The 15,258-nt window shown below is 44.7% G+C and overlaps 1 protein-coding gene across 5 annotated transcripts in view; it reads right to left on the bottom strand.

The window, feature by feature from the left end:
• The window catches only part of CADM1 (cell adhesion molecule 1), a 331,779-nt gene extending 323,938 nt beyond the window's left edge, over positions 1–7,841 (bottom strand). For 2 of the 5 annotated variants that reach the window (XM_065881344.1, XM_065881345.1), the window contains exon 1: positions 7,703–7,841. In XM_065881344.1, coding sequence (XP_065737416.1) covers positions 7,703–7,826 — 124 coding nt within the window. In that variant the 5' untranslated portion in view covers positions 7,827–7,841. The remainder of the gene's footprint in view (positions 1–7,702) is intronic. The other 3 variants (XM_065881341.1, XM_065881343.1, XM_065881342.1) reach the window with 2 other exon arrangements.
• Between the last annotated feature and the right edge of the window lie 7,417 nt (positions 7,842–15,258).

Genomic DNA, 15,258 nt, shown 5'->3' with positions numbered 1-15,258 from the left:
CGGGGGAATTGGCTAGGGAGCTTCTGCTTAGTAAAACATGGTTTGGAGAGGACGTTGAGGCTTCCAGAGAATGTTGTGGAGAAATAATCAGCCCCATTTTATTTCAGTCCAAGGGTGAAAGCTAAGGAGGAGAAAAAAAGACTCCAAATTTCAGGGCCTTGGAGACCGGGATGACAATGGTGTCACGTGCAATAATGGAGACTTTGTGAAAAGTTGAGATCTAAGATGAAAGGTTCAATTTCTGACATGTTAACTTCTAGATTATTCCTAGCCAAGTGGAGATATGGTACAGACAATGGGAGAGATGGGGCCCAGGAGCCCTTTGTTTTTAGGGAGATTCCTCCCCACCCCCTCCAGGGACCTCATAACAATTCCAACTGGACACTGCCTGGCGTCTAGTGCTGGATGGCTCAAGAGGATTTAGAATGCCTACCTTACCAAGGAAGACTGCCAAGAGCAAGCCACTTATTCTAGGCATTTTTAAAAGTCCATGCCACTAGAATATCAACATCAAACACTGAGTAGCATTTAAATATGAAACAGAGCACTTTCATTTCAAGGCTATTTAACATTTCTGAAATATCTAGATCAAAATGGTGGGTCAAATGACTACGTTCCAGTAAAGCAACTACTAAAAGAAAAGCTTTTCCCCACCCCACATTTCTCGTAAGATAATCACCCCATTCAAGACACCTGTCAGTCATAAGAGATTTTTTTTTTTTTCTTAGTGCTCAGTTTTCTCAAAACCTTACCACCAAGCTCCTCTTTTGAGTAATAATAAAGGCCACACATCACTTCTGCTGTGCATGTATATAAATACCTCCATCTCCCTTTCTTCTAACCCTAGTTCAAGGCCAACTGCTCCAAAGCTTTTGAGAACCAGCACGGGAAGATCTTCAAAGAGAAAGTGCCCATTAACCACAACAGCAGCTGCTGGCTACAGCCTGCAATTTAAATCTCTGAAAAAGAAACTGTGGCTTCTGAAATTTAAACAAGGAGGTGCCACTTGTAATTACAAACATTCCAGTGGGTTCCTTCCTTCATTGATGGTTTCCAAACAAAGGCTTTTTATTCGATTTTGGTGGCGCTCCCCAAACCCTAAATGTAGACATTCCTTTGTGCTTTTCTGCTGCCGTGGCCAGCTCAGAATAGGGGCACAGGAGGCGGGTTTTTCCTTGGCCAGGGCTGCTTGGAACTCTCAAAACCATCTCATGTGTAATTACTTGTTTGGCTAGAAACCAAAAACCCCAATGCTTCAGATTTATAGTCCACGTTAGATACATTTGAGAAGGAACTTCTTAAAAGACAGACAGACAGACAGACAGACAGACACACACACACACACACACACACACACACACACACAAAACCTCACATTTCATGAACCCTGGAAAATGGAAACAACCTATTTTCTGAGAAACCAAAGAAGTTCTGAAATTAACATTGAAGCATTCTAACATTTCTAGCTGAAATTTAAAATTCACACGTTAAATTAATGGGGCAAATACTGAAAAGTAAAAAAGAGTAACAGTTTCTCTTCCTACCACCCCGCACCCCCATCCTACAAAAATAAGGCCCCAAAACTTACAGCTCCGTATGGGTTTCCCACACCAAAGGCATTTTCTGATCACTTCAGTTACAGAATACAGGCTGAAATTAATACTTAGCCAATTAGAAATGGGAAAAGACATCTTTTTCTTTGAAGCCATATAGCTACAAAACGCAAAGGCACTCATACCACGGGGACATTTAGAGGAAAATATTCCGAATGAGGGTACCTCACAGCCATCAAACTAAACTAGCCTTTCCTACAGAAGTCCTCCTGTGGAAAGCATTCATTATGGGCACATCCAGAAATGGCCAATCTCACCAAGGGTGTTTTCCACAGCTCGCCACTGAGGAATTAGCTACAATTACTGCATATTTACACAACCATATTTACACAATAAAACTCATCTTATCCATTCCAAACAAAACCTTGCTCAAAATAAACCAAACCACAGGAAAAGGTCTCCTCAGCGCAGGCAGTAATCATGCCCCGGCTTTTCTAGCTCCCGCCTCAGCTTCTACCCACTGTAACAAGCCTTCACGCTACCTTCCTGGGTAAAGCAAGAGTAGGATAAAAATCTGTATACCAGTGGATAAAATGTACATGCAGCTAATGATACTGTGATTATGGGCGTAGAAGAAGAGCTGTATCTTACAGAAATTCATTCTAAAGTAATTTATGGAAGAAATGATAGGATGTCCAGGATTTGTTTAAAATAATCTGGGAAGGGGAGAAGGTGTACAGAAGGTAATGGACCATGGGTGGATAAGTACAAAACCTGACGATCTGCAAAGAGGGTTAATTATGGCATTCTCTCTACATTTGTGTATAATTGAAATTTTCCATAATAAAGTGAAAAAATAAAGAAAATATGATCGATGTTTAAAAAAAAGGGGGGTCAGCTTGCAACAATAAAGTAATTTTTTCTTTAAGAAAAAAAATTGTTCTGAGCTTTCTCCCAGCCTTAACGGAAAGGGACAAGTACCTGGTAAGAAAATCAAGATGTGTTTTTGTTCTTGACTTAAGGACCCTTCCTTTTTTCTTTAGTTATGTGGAACCAGTTCTCCTGTTAATAGGACTCCTTGAAATGACAAAACGAAAGGTTAAAAGTCTAAAGCTGAGGCTTCTGTGCTTCTGTGAAGCCTAGTTTTCACGCATCTGACTTAAACGACCGGGACACACATCCAGAGCTCTCCTCTACTCAGGTGCTTTGGACAACAACATTCACGTGTGGCTGCCACATGACGTCCAGAGGCTTCAGAATGATTTGTCAACACGAAAGACAACCTTAACAAAAACCGGTCCTTTCTTCCCAGAGGTCACACCTCTGATCCATCGGTTTATTACGTAGAGCAATAATTACTCTTGCTGCCTTCAGAATACAAACCCTTCCTACCCGAGATACCATCTACCCACGATGCATATCCCTTACTGGGCATCCCTGCTGGGAGGTGGAAGAGAAGCTTGACTGGCTGGCTCTCCGGAGACCAGCTCCCTATCCTGAAAGCACAGCTAACTCAGCCTCAGTTCAGCGGTAAGCACGGTCCCTCCCTCTCTGGGCTTTGGCTGCCTCACTGCAAAATAATGAGACGTTGCCGCATGATTTCTAATATCCTTCCCCTTTCAAAAATTCCATGATTATAAGAATCTCTAGTTCCTCAACAGGTGATATTAAGAAAAAGAACTTTGCATTAAAATGTTATATTTTCTATTAAATAATTTTAAATGTGACTACGAACACTGGCTGAGCTTCTGTATACGTCCATATATATACATATATGCATGTGGATACATACATATATGTGTGAGTACACACACACACACACACACACACACACACAGGCTGATACCATTAGGTGCGTATATGGGACTAATTGCTTGCAACTAGAAGCAGCAAATTTTCAATTCTGCAACAGATGTCGCTGTGTGATTTCTCCTTTCTAGGCTGGATTTTCAGTTGAAAATGCCCAGCATGATGGTCAGTACTATTCTTCCCAAGAAAGAGATACAACATTTGAATCCTTTGGATTTATTTTTTATAAAATGTCTTTATATACTGGTAAATTTCCATTCAAATCATAACATTGATTAGTTTGGAGCAGTTTAAGAGATCCCCCTGCATAAAAACGGGCCTTCCGTTAAACACACAGGCACACACAAAAGCATTTTTAAAATGTAAATTCTAAGTGGCCAATTAAGCATTAATATGTCACATACAGAAACTGACAGATTGAGTTTATATTCACAGCAATATTATCAAGTTTTTAAAGCCTGAAAATCACTTAGCAATATAGGTCAAGGAATAATAAAAATTCACTTATGTATAATAAGGCCAAAATGTACCAGGTGTGGGCAAAAGTCACTGAAAACTCCAAGAGCACCATTCATGATCATGAAAATTTTGGATTTTAGTTTTCACAGCATTTCTTTAAAAATAAATAGTAAGGCTAATATTATAATTGCAAGACCTCTTACCCATCTGACATTCACTATCAACCACCTCCTGACACATGTCACAGAAAAGTGACATCTCTTTCCATTCAACCGATATATCCGCCGAAGACCATCCATCTCAACAGGTAGCTACTAGCACTTTCTTCCGCTGTAATTCAGAGCTAGGAGAAAGGATTTCAAAATCTCCTTTTTAGACCCAGGAACCCATTACCTTCTGGGGTTTTAGAGGGAGCCGAGCAAGCTGAGCAGAGCAGGCAGGGAGTCCAGGGAGTCGAGGGCAAAGTCAGATAAGAATATGAAGTCAGGAAAAAAGAGAGGAAGCGCCAGTGTCCTGCCTTGGCTTCTTCCCTGTCCCACTCGCCTTTACCAGGAGGGCCATTGGGAAAACTGGATAAAGCATGTACAACATCCATATGAATAAAGCTCTTTGTTCCGGAGAACTGCCTGCTCTTTTATTCGCCCCTTTTTTCGTATTTGTTCATTTCAAAAGATTGCTCAATGGGTCTCTTGTTCCTCCAAAATGTCCCAGGCAAATAATGCAAGCTTGTCTCGTCACACAAGTCACTAAATGAAGCCTTGTGCGTCTCCAGTGACACACTGTAAATATAAAGTGGCATTAAATGAGGGATATTTTATCAAAGCTATCACGGACAAGTGCAAGTCCCTCCCGCAGCTATTGGATTTGATGCAGGGAAAGGCGACAATAGCAGGGCGGCACTTTTGTAAAGTCCCTATCCCCAGTACACAAGCCCCAACAGGCCACGACAAGCAAAAACTCAGTTCCTGGGCTTCCCAGCACCACCACACATCCCCACCCATTTGCCATCCTCTCTACTGCTGAAAATGTAAGAGGAGGGTGATCAACCACGGGTTCACTGGGGGTCAGAAACACCATCACGCAAGCATCCCAAACTAAACGGGCGTAATTTACACTGAGGAGTGAGCTCTGACAAGCCCATTGTAGCTGCATTTCATTAACATCCATTTCATCCAAACACCACAGGAGGGATGAGAGATTTTCTCCAGAGGATAAATGGATTCAGTTACAGGGGAAGACAGAACCTGGACCCACTGCACAATGGCCCTTGATGGCTATTCCAGCAAGGCTGTAAATGAAACAAGGTTTATGAAGTTAAAAGGCAACGCCAACAGGTTTCTTTAATCCTGGGAGTAGGAACTGGAGGTCTCTGAGAAAGCTTAAACTAAGAGGAGTAAAGAAGAGAAGTCCCCTGGTCCCCACCTGAAATCTACTCTCCGGGACTAGGACCTGGGGGCTAGGCCAAGACCCCTTCTCTAACTCAGCACCAAAAAGCGCATTAAAAGAAAAAAAAAAGATTTAAAGAAAGGCGCCTCACCCCCTCACTACAAATCAAACCCAATTACTTTCTAATTTGAACACAATCTGATAACAGCATACAAACAGGGATGTACACAGGAGCAGGAAGCTGCTTCCATGGCAACTGGCAACAGAATTTTCTTGTAGCTTTGACATGCACGGTTGAGTTCCAGACCGCTCCTTTCTAAGTCAGCATATAGCCCTCGCTGGGAAGGCAACTTCTTACCGCGAGATAGTTACAAATACAGTACTGTTGCTACTACCCGGAGCCTTCAATGAGCAGGCTGGACAGAGGAGGTATAATCTGATGCTGTTCTGCTGGCAAGCGGCATTGCACGGCTCCCATTTTTAGTCCAAAGACAATATCCCGACCAGCGCTTGTCCCCTCCCCGCCTTTTTTTTTTTTTTTTTTTTTTTTGCAGCCAATACAAGTCTATTGTTGCCTCTGTTATGCGCCAGTTACCGAGCCTGTAACGCTCACGTTTAACCGACACTGGCGCTTTTTACAATGCAGCAGAACCAGGGATCTCTTTCAGGAACATTTCATTGAACCCATCGAGTCAGAGACATCACCCGAAATGAAGTTGTAACCACACCGGCATCGGCTGAACCCAATTATCTCGTAACTCATAAATTAAGAATTGACAGTGCAAAAACACATAAACAACATCCGGAGGCAGTGGCATGGAAGAAAAAATCCTCAGCTCTGGAACTGAAGCTGCCGCCAGATTCCCACCTCTATGGATCCCCGATAGGTTCCTCAAGTCGAGCTCCCTTGCAAGCCTGTCTTGAGGAGTGGGGGGAAAGCAACCACCCCGGCATCCCCCCAAATCCAAAGCTAGCACCCCCAGATCTCCCCATTTCCTACAGCGTGTCTCCTGCGGTGTTTATGTAACTGTGTGTCCTCTAGCGTGTAAACAAAAGGCACAGCCCAAGCGGAGAGGCACCCCGGGAGCGGCACGCTGGCCCCGGCGCTGCACCCGCCCGGGTCGGGGGCTCCGCAGGTGGGGGCTGAGCTCTCGGTGTCCTCCGCCACTTGTTGCTCGCGGGTCCTGCGGCTTCCGAGCTGCGAGGAGGGGCTTTGCAGGCGCCGAGCCCTGCTGCATCCCCTCCTGCACCTACCCGCCCCCCGCGGCCCTGCGCCTTGGAGTCCCGGCTCCCTGCTCCCAGCCCGCAGCAGGCGGCCAGGGGCGCTGGACGCCGCGCGGCCAGCAAGCGCGGCGGTGGTGGGAAGGGGAGGCAGGGTGCAGCACGGCCGGTCTCTCCGCTGGGGAAGAGCTCCAGCTCCCTTTTGTTAGCAAAAGCAAACACTGCCCTCTTCTTTCCCGACCGCGCCAACGCGCCCGGCACACGGTCAGCCAAACAGCGTGCTCCAGCCGAGTGCTCCGCATCTTCAGGGAAGGAGCGGGGCGCGCAGAGCCGCCCCTGGGCAAATTCCCAAGACAGCTCTGCACGCAGGGGACGCCCGGAGGCCCGGAGGGTGCCCGCCTGGCCGCAGAGGCCGCGAACGCTCCCTCCACCACTCCCGAGCTGCCGAAAATGACAGGCAGCCTGGAAATCCGGGGTCCCCACTCGCTGCGGAGGACGCTGTGGGTCAGGCGGGCTGCGGGTTCCCGGCTTCTTCCCGCAGAGGCGGCGACAACAACCGCCCCCCCGTGGGGCCGGGCCCGGGGAACTTTCCCTGCCTGGAGCCCGGCCAAGGAGACCCGCAGCCGGGCGGAGGGGGCGGTGGGGGCGGAGGGGCCGCGATCCGGCTGGAAGGAGACACGAGGGGCGAGCTGTTCGTGGACAGGGGAGAAAGGCAGAGCGCGGGGAAAGCAGGAGCGATCAGACAAATCTGGAGATGTCCTGTGGACCAGTGAGGAATCGCGCTGGAGGGGGCCGCTAGTCAGCCATGGGGAGGTTTCGGGGATGGGGAATGGGGGGCCTGCTGGAGAGGTGGGGGCGAATGGGCAGCCCGGGGAAGCGGGAGGACCTGCAAGTTACGGGGACAACAGCGAGTTAGGGAGGGTCCGGAAGGTTTAGGGGGGTGCTTGCGATCCACCCCCTTCCCCTATATTCTCTAGCCCCCGGGCCCCACATTCTCACTCCACTCCGCGCCCCGCGCCAAGCCGGGAGAAAAGGTGTGGGTGCAGCCATCCCTACGAGCTCTAATTCACACGGAGCTGGGCAAGGGAGAGGAGATTTACCGATCCCCTCAACCCCTTCCATTCTCAGCCCTGAGTTTCCTCTCCACACTCCCTCCGATTTGGATTTAGGAAGTGGGGGAAGGTTGTCATGGAAACGTTTCCCCCCTCCATGGCTACGGCCACTGGGGTGCCTTAGGAGATTTCGGGGGCCAACCGGCCGGTGCCCACACCTACCTGTGGGGATCAGTGCCGCGGCAGAGAGGAGCAACAGCAGAAGCCGGAGTCTGAGACCGGGAGGCGCCGCCGCCACCGCCGCCGCCGCACACTGGGGTCCGCTCGGCAGCACAGCACTCGCCATGTCGGGCACCTGCCTCAGACTGGCGGCGGTGGCTTCCTCCCGAGCCCAAGCGGACAACTAATGAGATGCTAATGACATGCGCTGGAGGAGGAGTCCAGACCGACCAATCACATCGCCGCGAGCCGAACCCGGCTCTCGGAGGACTCACCCCCTCCCCCACCCCGCCCCCTGGCGCTGGCTTCGGCGGCGCGCCCGCGCCACCTAGGGGCGGGGCCAGGGGGAGGGGCGTATGCAAATATGTTTATGTTAAAATTCGTTTTCGGTTCCCCGGGATCAAGGAAAAAGTGTTCTCCTGGGCCCCTGGCGCACAGGGGCTCCGGCTCCGGGGGCGGGTCTAGCTTCCCGTACACCTTTATTAGGAATGTTTATAGCAATCGCTACATCAACCAGACGACGAGAATCTCCCTAGGAGGCTCCCCTGCCCGGTACGCCGAGTGCAACTGGCCTGGAAACAAAACGTTGCAAATTTCCGTCACGCACCTTGCACCGAAGGAATAGATCTTTGGGAAACGGGGGCTGTTCGGGAGTAGAGAGTGAGAAGGCAGGTCCCCGGATTGACAAAACAATCTGGGAGAAGTGCATGCGTGCTTTGCAGGTCCAGCGGAGCGGGAGAGCCCGCTCAACAGCCTAGCGGTAGACTTGGGCATAGTTGGGAGAAAGGAGCCGGAATCGGGATCTGGGATTTTCGAGTCTGTGTTTGCGGTAGATTCTCGGGAAAGGTAGATCGAGGAGGGTTGGCTCAGGCTCCCCAGCTTGCTGAAGGTCTCCTTCCTGGTTTTAATGTATATGTGATATATGTGTATTTAATATACATGATGCGCATGTATTATTAGTTAATTACGATTACACACACTCAACAAAAAATCTTTTCTGTGAAGGCTTCGGGGTGGAGGGCGGAGACGGGGTGTGAAGAGAAGGTCTGCCATCTTCCTCCTTCAGGGCTCAAACCCACTCCCCCTGCCGCCCCTTTGCCCCTCGTCCCGCCTAAGGCGGCTGGGGACCAACAGGTGCTCTGAGCTTCCCGCGTCTCTGGGAGAGGCTTTCCAGGCTGAAGCGACTCGCTTCTCGGACTCGCTCTCCCTCCCCGAAATTGCCTTTGCTTTCTTCTGAGCCAGGCAGCCGGCTCTCTTGTTTGTCTGCTTTTTAATTACTTATTTTCTTCCCCTCTAGAAGAACGTGTGCGCTCTGACCCTCTGTTGCTCAAGCATCAAATTGAAGGACGAGCCATATTAAGTGTAAAGGTTTATAATAATTTAAGTATTCATAGAATGCAGAACAATAAGATGTAGGGAATACAATTTGCATAATAAATATCAATATCACAACAGCTAAAACAAACCATGACAAATTATCTGTGGCTAAATGACCAAGAGATTACTGAATGTAAATTGCTAAGTCTGAGCTATAGTCTAGAGAAGCCCTCTGTCCTCATCTTGCTAAAAAAGAAATAAATAAATGTTACATATCAGAAAGGAAGTCAAGATCTGCCAACCCACCAAATTAGTTACACTTAAAAACAGCCTCCTATTATCCATTATGCATAAACTAATTTCAAGACTATCCTGTCTTCACAGGCCTGGATATTCTGCACTGTAATTACAGGCCCTAATACATGAACTGCAGGCAGTCCTCCAGAAGTCTGGAAAGCTCCAGCAGGCAAACAGCACTACATGAGGCAGGAAACCATCACCACATGGTCACCGGGATAATGTCCAGTCCGCAAAGTCCTACCTATTCTTAGCACCTCCAGAAGTAAAGCTACCTTGATCAGACCAAATGCAAAGCAGAGTCCCTCCACAATCAGGATAAAAAAAATTGAGGCCATATGTATGCTGAAAGATGTATAAACTATAAAGTAAGTTCCTATATCCCAGTCAATCTAGCGCCCTAGCGTAAATTTATACTTGCTCTTATTATTATTACTACTTTTGCATCTATTGAGTTCTTATTAAGTATTTTACATGTGTAATCTCATTTAATCCTTGGAACAATCCTCATGGCACACAGTATTCTCTCCCATCTTGTATTTTTTAAACACAGAAAGATTAAGCAATTGCCCTAAGGTCAAAGTTTGTAAGGTGCAAAGCTTATGCAATTAACCACTATGCTATACTGGGCCTCAATAAATATTTGTTAAGTAAATGAATATATTTCACATTACAGTGCATGAATAATAAGCATAAGATACATTTTAACATAAGGTGAAAATATGCCAGCAACTCAGAAGCATTTTTTTAAATAACAGGATTGCATTATACTCCTAAGGAAAAGCGTTCCTCATGAGGCTGTAGCTCCAAGAGAATCTAGTCAGGCCCCAGTCCTCCCACACTAGGAACACAGTATGGGGACATTGGAAGATGTGGAGTGTTTTCATCTCCCTTCATTCTCTTGGCACATCAAATGAACACCTACGCAGATTTCCAGTTGGCAAAGAACAACATGGGACATTTCTGTAGGAAATGCTAATGCTGTATGACTTACCTCCCCAGAAGAATGCAGATAGCTTTAGAAATTTTCACCAGAAAATGCCACCCCTGCCAGACATTTAAGGAACTTGCACATCCAATTTCCCAGGTCATGGGACATCTTTAGCACTACGTCTTCATGGAAACAACCAGAGCTGAAAATTTAGGATGAAGCTGTTGCTACCCTATCCACTAGCCACACTCCCCTGCCACCCTCAGCTCTTTCACACTGAAGATCCTGCCAAATGATTTAACATATGGAACATGTGAAGAACGTATCAAATTCCTGCATCTGCTAGATACAAGTTATGACTACTCTGGCTTTCTCATAGTAAAGCTCGTCATTTTCTGCTTCGTGGACTAGAACTCCTCCCCAAGTATGAGTTCCAACATTTTTTCCCCTTGCTACATGAATTTAACCAATTTTGAAGACCAGATGGTGTTTTTGCCATTTATAACTGATAATCAATTGTTTTGTGAATTTAATTTTTCAAGAAAGAGCTGAATAGTCATCAGAATTACAATCTGGGTGCTACTTGTGTTAGAATAAAATTGCCAGAAGCACCAAGAGCCCGGTTCTTTTCTTTTCCCTAAGAAAACTTGAAAGAGCAAAAGAGAAAGAGACCCTAGATTGTTTGCCTTCCCTAAAACAGTTGAGAAATATGGATAAACATATATGAAAAATAAGCATTAAAGGAAGATTCATGTTTTGGGAAATACATCAGAGGCAATCAATGAGAATTAGTGACGTCCTGCTTTTCAACAATGCTAATTACTTGAGTACCCAGGTATAAAAAGACAAATTATTAGGGAAAAGAAAACAATATTTTGAAGTCAGCATTTTCCTTGCTACTGGATTATTTGAGTACCCATAGGAAAGTGGTTTAATCAGTTCACAGACTGAATGTTTTTGTCCCCCCCACCCCCAAATTCCTATGTTGAAGCTCTACCCCTACCCCCTAATGTGATGATATTTGGAGGTGGGGGTCTTTGGAAGGTAATTATGTATAGATGAGGTCATGATGGTGAGCCCCCTGTGATGGAATTAATGCCCTAGGAAGAGACAACAGAGTTTTCTCTCTCCAACATGTAGGCACGGAGGAAAGGCCATGTGGGCACAACTGGATGGCAGCCATCCCAAGCCAGGAAGAGGGCTCTCACCAGAGCCCAACCATACTGGCACCCTGATCTCAGACTTCCAACCTCCAGAGCTGTGAAAAAATAAATGTCTGTTATTTAAGCCTCCCAGCCTATGGCATTTTGTTATAGCCACCCGAGCAGACTAAAATAATCCCTAGACCTCAACTTCCATTGTCAAAAAGGTTACTAAAATTATATTAAATGTCGGCTTTTAATGGAAAGTCTTCCATAAATTAAAATAAGCTAGCAGTATGTTAGATATTGGACTGGAGAGACTCTTGGTCTACCTGGTAGACATCTCACCTATTGTTAGATTATTAGGACCAAGCAACTATCGGTTTATGAATCTTTGTGAACTATAAAGCCAGCTAGATCTATATTTTTAAATGAGTAGTTAAACACTTTACCCACAGGTTTATTCTTCTAGAATCATAGAGTTGACAGCAAACCCTTGAATATCAAGAGGTGAATATCAGTGTGAAGAAAAGGGAAGTACCGAAGTAGGTTGCAGAAAACTACTACACACACACTAGGTCAAGAAGCAGCCCCAATGGCCATGAAGGGAAATTTGTCATAGGGACCCAAGTCATAGCTTTTTCCATCATATCTAGGAATATATCCAGGTATACATGGCTGATCCAAATATATATTCATTAAAAGGAAAGAAATGTACAGCACACTCCAATGGAACAATCACTGTTAAGTTGTGGGAATACAAAGATGAATGAGAAACTATCTACTGTCAAGGAACTCAGAATATAGTATGAACAGTACAATTATTATATATGGTAAGTGTTTTGTTTTGTTTGCAGTACACGGGCCTCTCACTGTTGTGGCCTCTCCCGTTGCGGAGCACAGGCTCCGGACGCACAGGCTCAGCGGTCTTGGCCCAGGGGCCCAGCTATATATGGTAAGTGTTTTTATAGTATGTGCACACAGCTCTATATGAACAGAGAAGGGAGACACCTATTATACCCAAGAGGCAAGTGTGAATGTCTATATATCAAGGGAAAATTCACACAGGAGAATGTTCCAGCTGAGTGCTGGAAGTTGAAAAAGACTCCACGGGGTGCACAAGGACAGAGGGGGAAGATGTGACTAGGGAGGTCATTTACAAGGCTCCAAAGCTTAGGAAAGCATGGATCTCTTAGGAAAGTTTAGGATCGCAGGTCGCCAGAGGACAGGTGGCAAGAGAAGAAGCTGGGGAAAATATACAGGGATCGGGGAAATGTCTTGACTGACATGCTAAGAAGTTTTCATTGGTGATGATAGGTAATGGGAACCCATTGAATTAGGAGAATTTCATGGTCAGATTTACATTCTGGAAAGATTATTTTAATGGTATCATGGTTTAAAAAAAAAAGGCCTTAAAATGAACCTTAGATTTGTATTTTCAGCATTTGAGTAAATGTTGGTACAATTCACCCAAGACAAGTACAAGGATATGGAATAGGTCCATCTGATTGCTTATTGTTTGTTTGGGGGATGGGCAGTGGAAGAAGATGATTTCACTTTGGGACAACTTGGCTTTGAGGTGTCTTTGAAATACTTAGCCAGGCTATAAGTCTGAAATGCTGGTCTAGAACTCAGAAAAGTGACTGAGCTGGGAGTCAAGAGCATGCAGGTAGAAGTTGAAGCCGGGGACTTGAGCAGGGGTGGGGCAAGGGGGAAGCAGTGGTTACCTAGAGACAATATATTGAAGGACTTTTGAAAAATAAGCCAGGTGTACCACTCTGATGAACACTAATTATTTAAGGAGTGGATGGAGCTTAGGAAGGAGAGATTGTGGTCATGGGGAAAGAATAAAAAGAGAGCTAAATAAGGAAGAGGCAGTGATTAACTGTGTCAATTTCTTGCTACAAAGAAGTAAAAATGTACATTTCACAAGAATTATCAAGAGTTGACAACAGAGATGAAATGCTGAGGTCCAGTATGTGACCAGTCTGACATCCCATGTAAACAGCTTGATTCAAGTTTGACAATACAAGGAGACAGATACGTGCTCACTTTACTTATCTTGCCAGTAGGGCAGGAAGATGTGATTTGCTAGTGATTTTCTGATATGGAAGAAATAGCTTTAGAGTTTTTCAATTTGACATTCAATTTCATTGACACTGACAAAACAGCCTTGGGTAGGATAGAGGGATCCTTGCAACTGAGGTAACTCAACTAATTATCAAATGTAGACCTTAGTTTTTATTTCCAAACTAAAATATGATTGGTGATGATGCTGTAAAAGTTTTTCCCAACAATTTTAAAAGTCACATTATCCTGGTATGATATCATAATTGTCAGATCTAGCTTTGTGATAATTCCATAGCAGTACAGCATAACTTCCCTGGCAGCAGGATTTCAGCAAGATCCATTAAAGACAGATATTGATATCTATAGATTTTCATAAAGCTGCAAATATAAAATAGCCATATTATGAATGTGAGATTGTATCACTCATGCTGCTAAAAGATGACAATGGTAATATACTTTTGTAATATGAGTTGTAAACAGGACAAGTTCTGAATAGAAATTGTCTTGATCATCTATCCTGCAGTCCCAAACAGGAAAAGTTTTTAGGAGAATGGTCTCACAAGCCCATCCTTGGAGTCTTTTGATGGCCCTGTCCAAGTTTTCACGTTTGACCTTCTGATTTCAAATGACACGCAAATCCTTCAGCTGCATTTTGAATTGATATTATACTTTTGTTTCTCCTTCTTCCTGGTTATCCCTGCCTGATTAATGGGCTACTTCTAGATTTTGTATTTTTACACCAAAGTGCCCATGTTTATTCATTCTTCAAACTCTGTCAACTTAAATCAAACCATCGTCTGACTTATAGCAAACAACCAAATCCTAAATTTTCAAAGGACTCCATGTGGTGTAGCCACGCAGGTCACATTAAAGCCAGTGCCTGCCTAAATCCCATGTAACTCTTTGAAAATGTAGGGGTTTGTCAAAAGGGTTCCAGAAGAAGAATCATCTTACTCTTTTGCAGACTTAGGTAGAGCTTTTTTTTTCCTTTTTGAAAAGTTATTTCAGCTCTCCAAGGATACCCTTCCATCAGCTAGCAGGAACCCTATGTGGTACTTTGAATATCTTCTTTTACCTGTCCACAGAGTGAAGAACTGAAGTTCAGTTTTGTTTAAAGATCATGTTTTGAAGAAAAGCAAGGCTTAATTTCAATCTTTCATGTTTGTTGACAGCATTGTCACTTCCTAAGCTATTTCTCTAAGACCTTCGTTACAGTACTAATATCTGTCTATATATTTTATTTATGTGGCTCAGTCTGTGATGAATAACACATTTATGCAAAAATCTCAATATATCTACAAGGTAGCAATACATAGAACAGGCATACTCTCATACACTGCAGTTAATAAAATGCAGTAAAAAGTATATAGTTTCAGAGGCAATTAGTATAGTTCATGACTTCACTTATTTAAAAAAAAGTTCTGATGATTTCTAATAATTGTTTTTCATCTTTCATCTAAATTGTTCCTCTTGTCTGTGTCAGCTTTGGCCCAGAAATAGGATTGCCACTGGGGAAAGTATACAGCTGCTGCTTACCACACTCGCATGAGGAAGAGAAATTAAGGATCAGGACTCTAGAACCTCCTAAAGTCTGCCTTCAGTATCTGCAGATTCTGAATCTGCGGATTCAACCAATCACTGATCAAAAATGTTCAGGAAAAAAATTCCAGAGAGTTCCAAAAAGCAAAGCTTGAATTTTCCGTGCCAGCAAAAATTTACATAACATTCACATTGTATTAGGTATTATAAGTAATCTAGAGATGATTTAAAGTATACAGGAAGTTATACACAAATACTACACC

The sequence above is a fragment of the Phocoena phocoena genome, chromosome 8 (genome assembly GCF_963924675.1).
Source record: "Phocoena phocoena chromosome 8, mPhoPho1.1, whole genome shotgun sequence".
In the NCBI taxonomy this organism is placed as follows: domain Eukaryota; kingdom Metazoa; phylum Chordata; class Mammalia; order Artiodactyla; family Phocoenidae; genus Phocoena; species Phocoena phocoena.
This window is presented reverse-complemented; position numbering and strand designations above follow the sequence as displayed.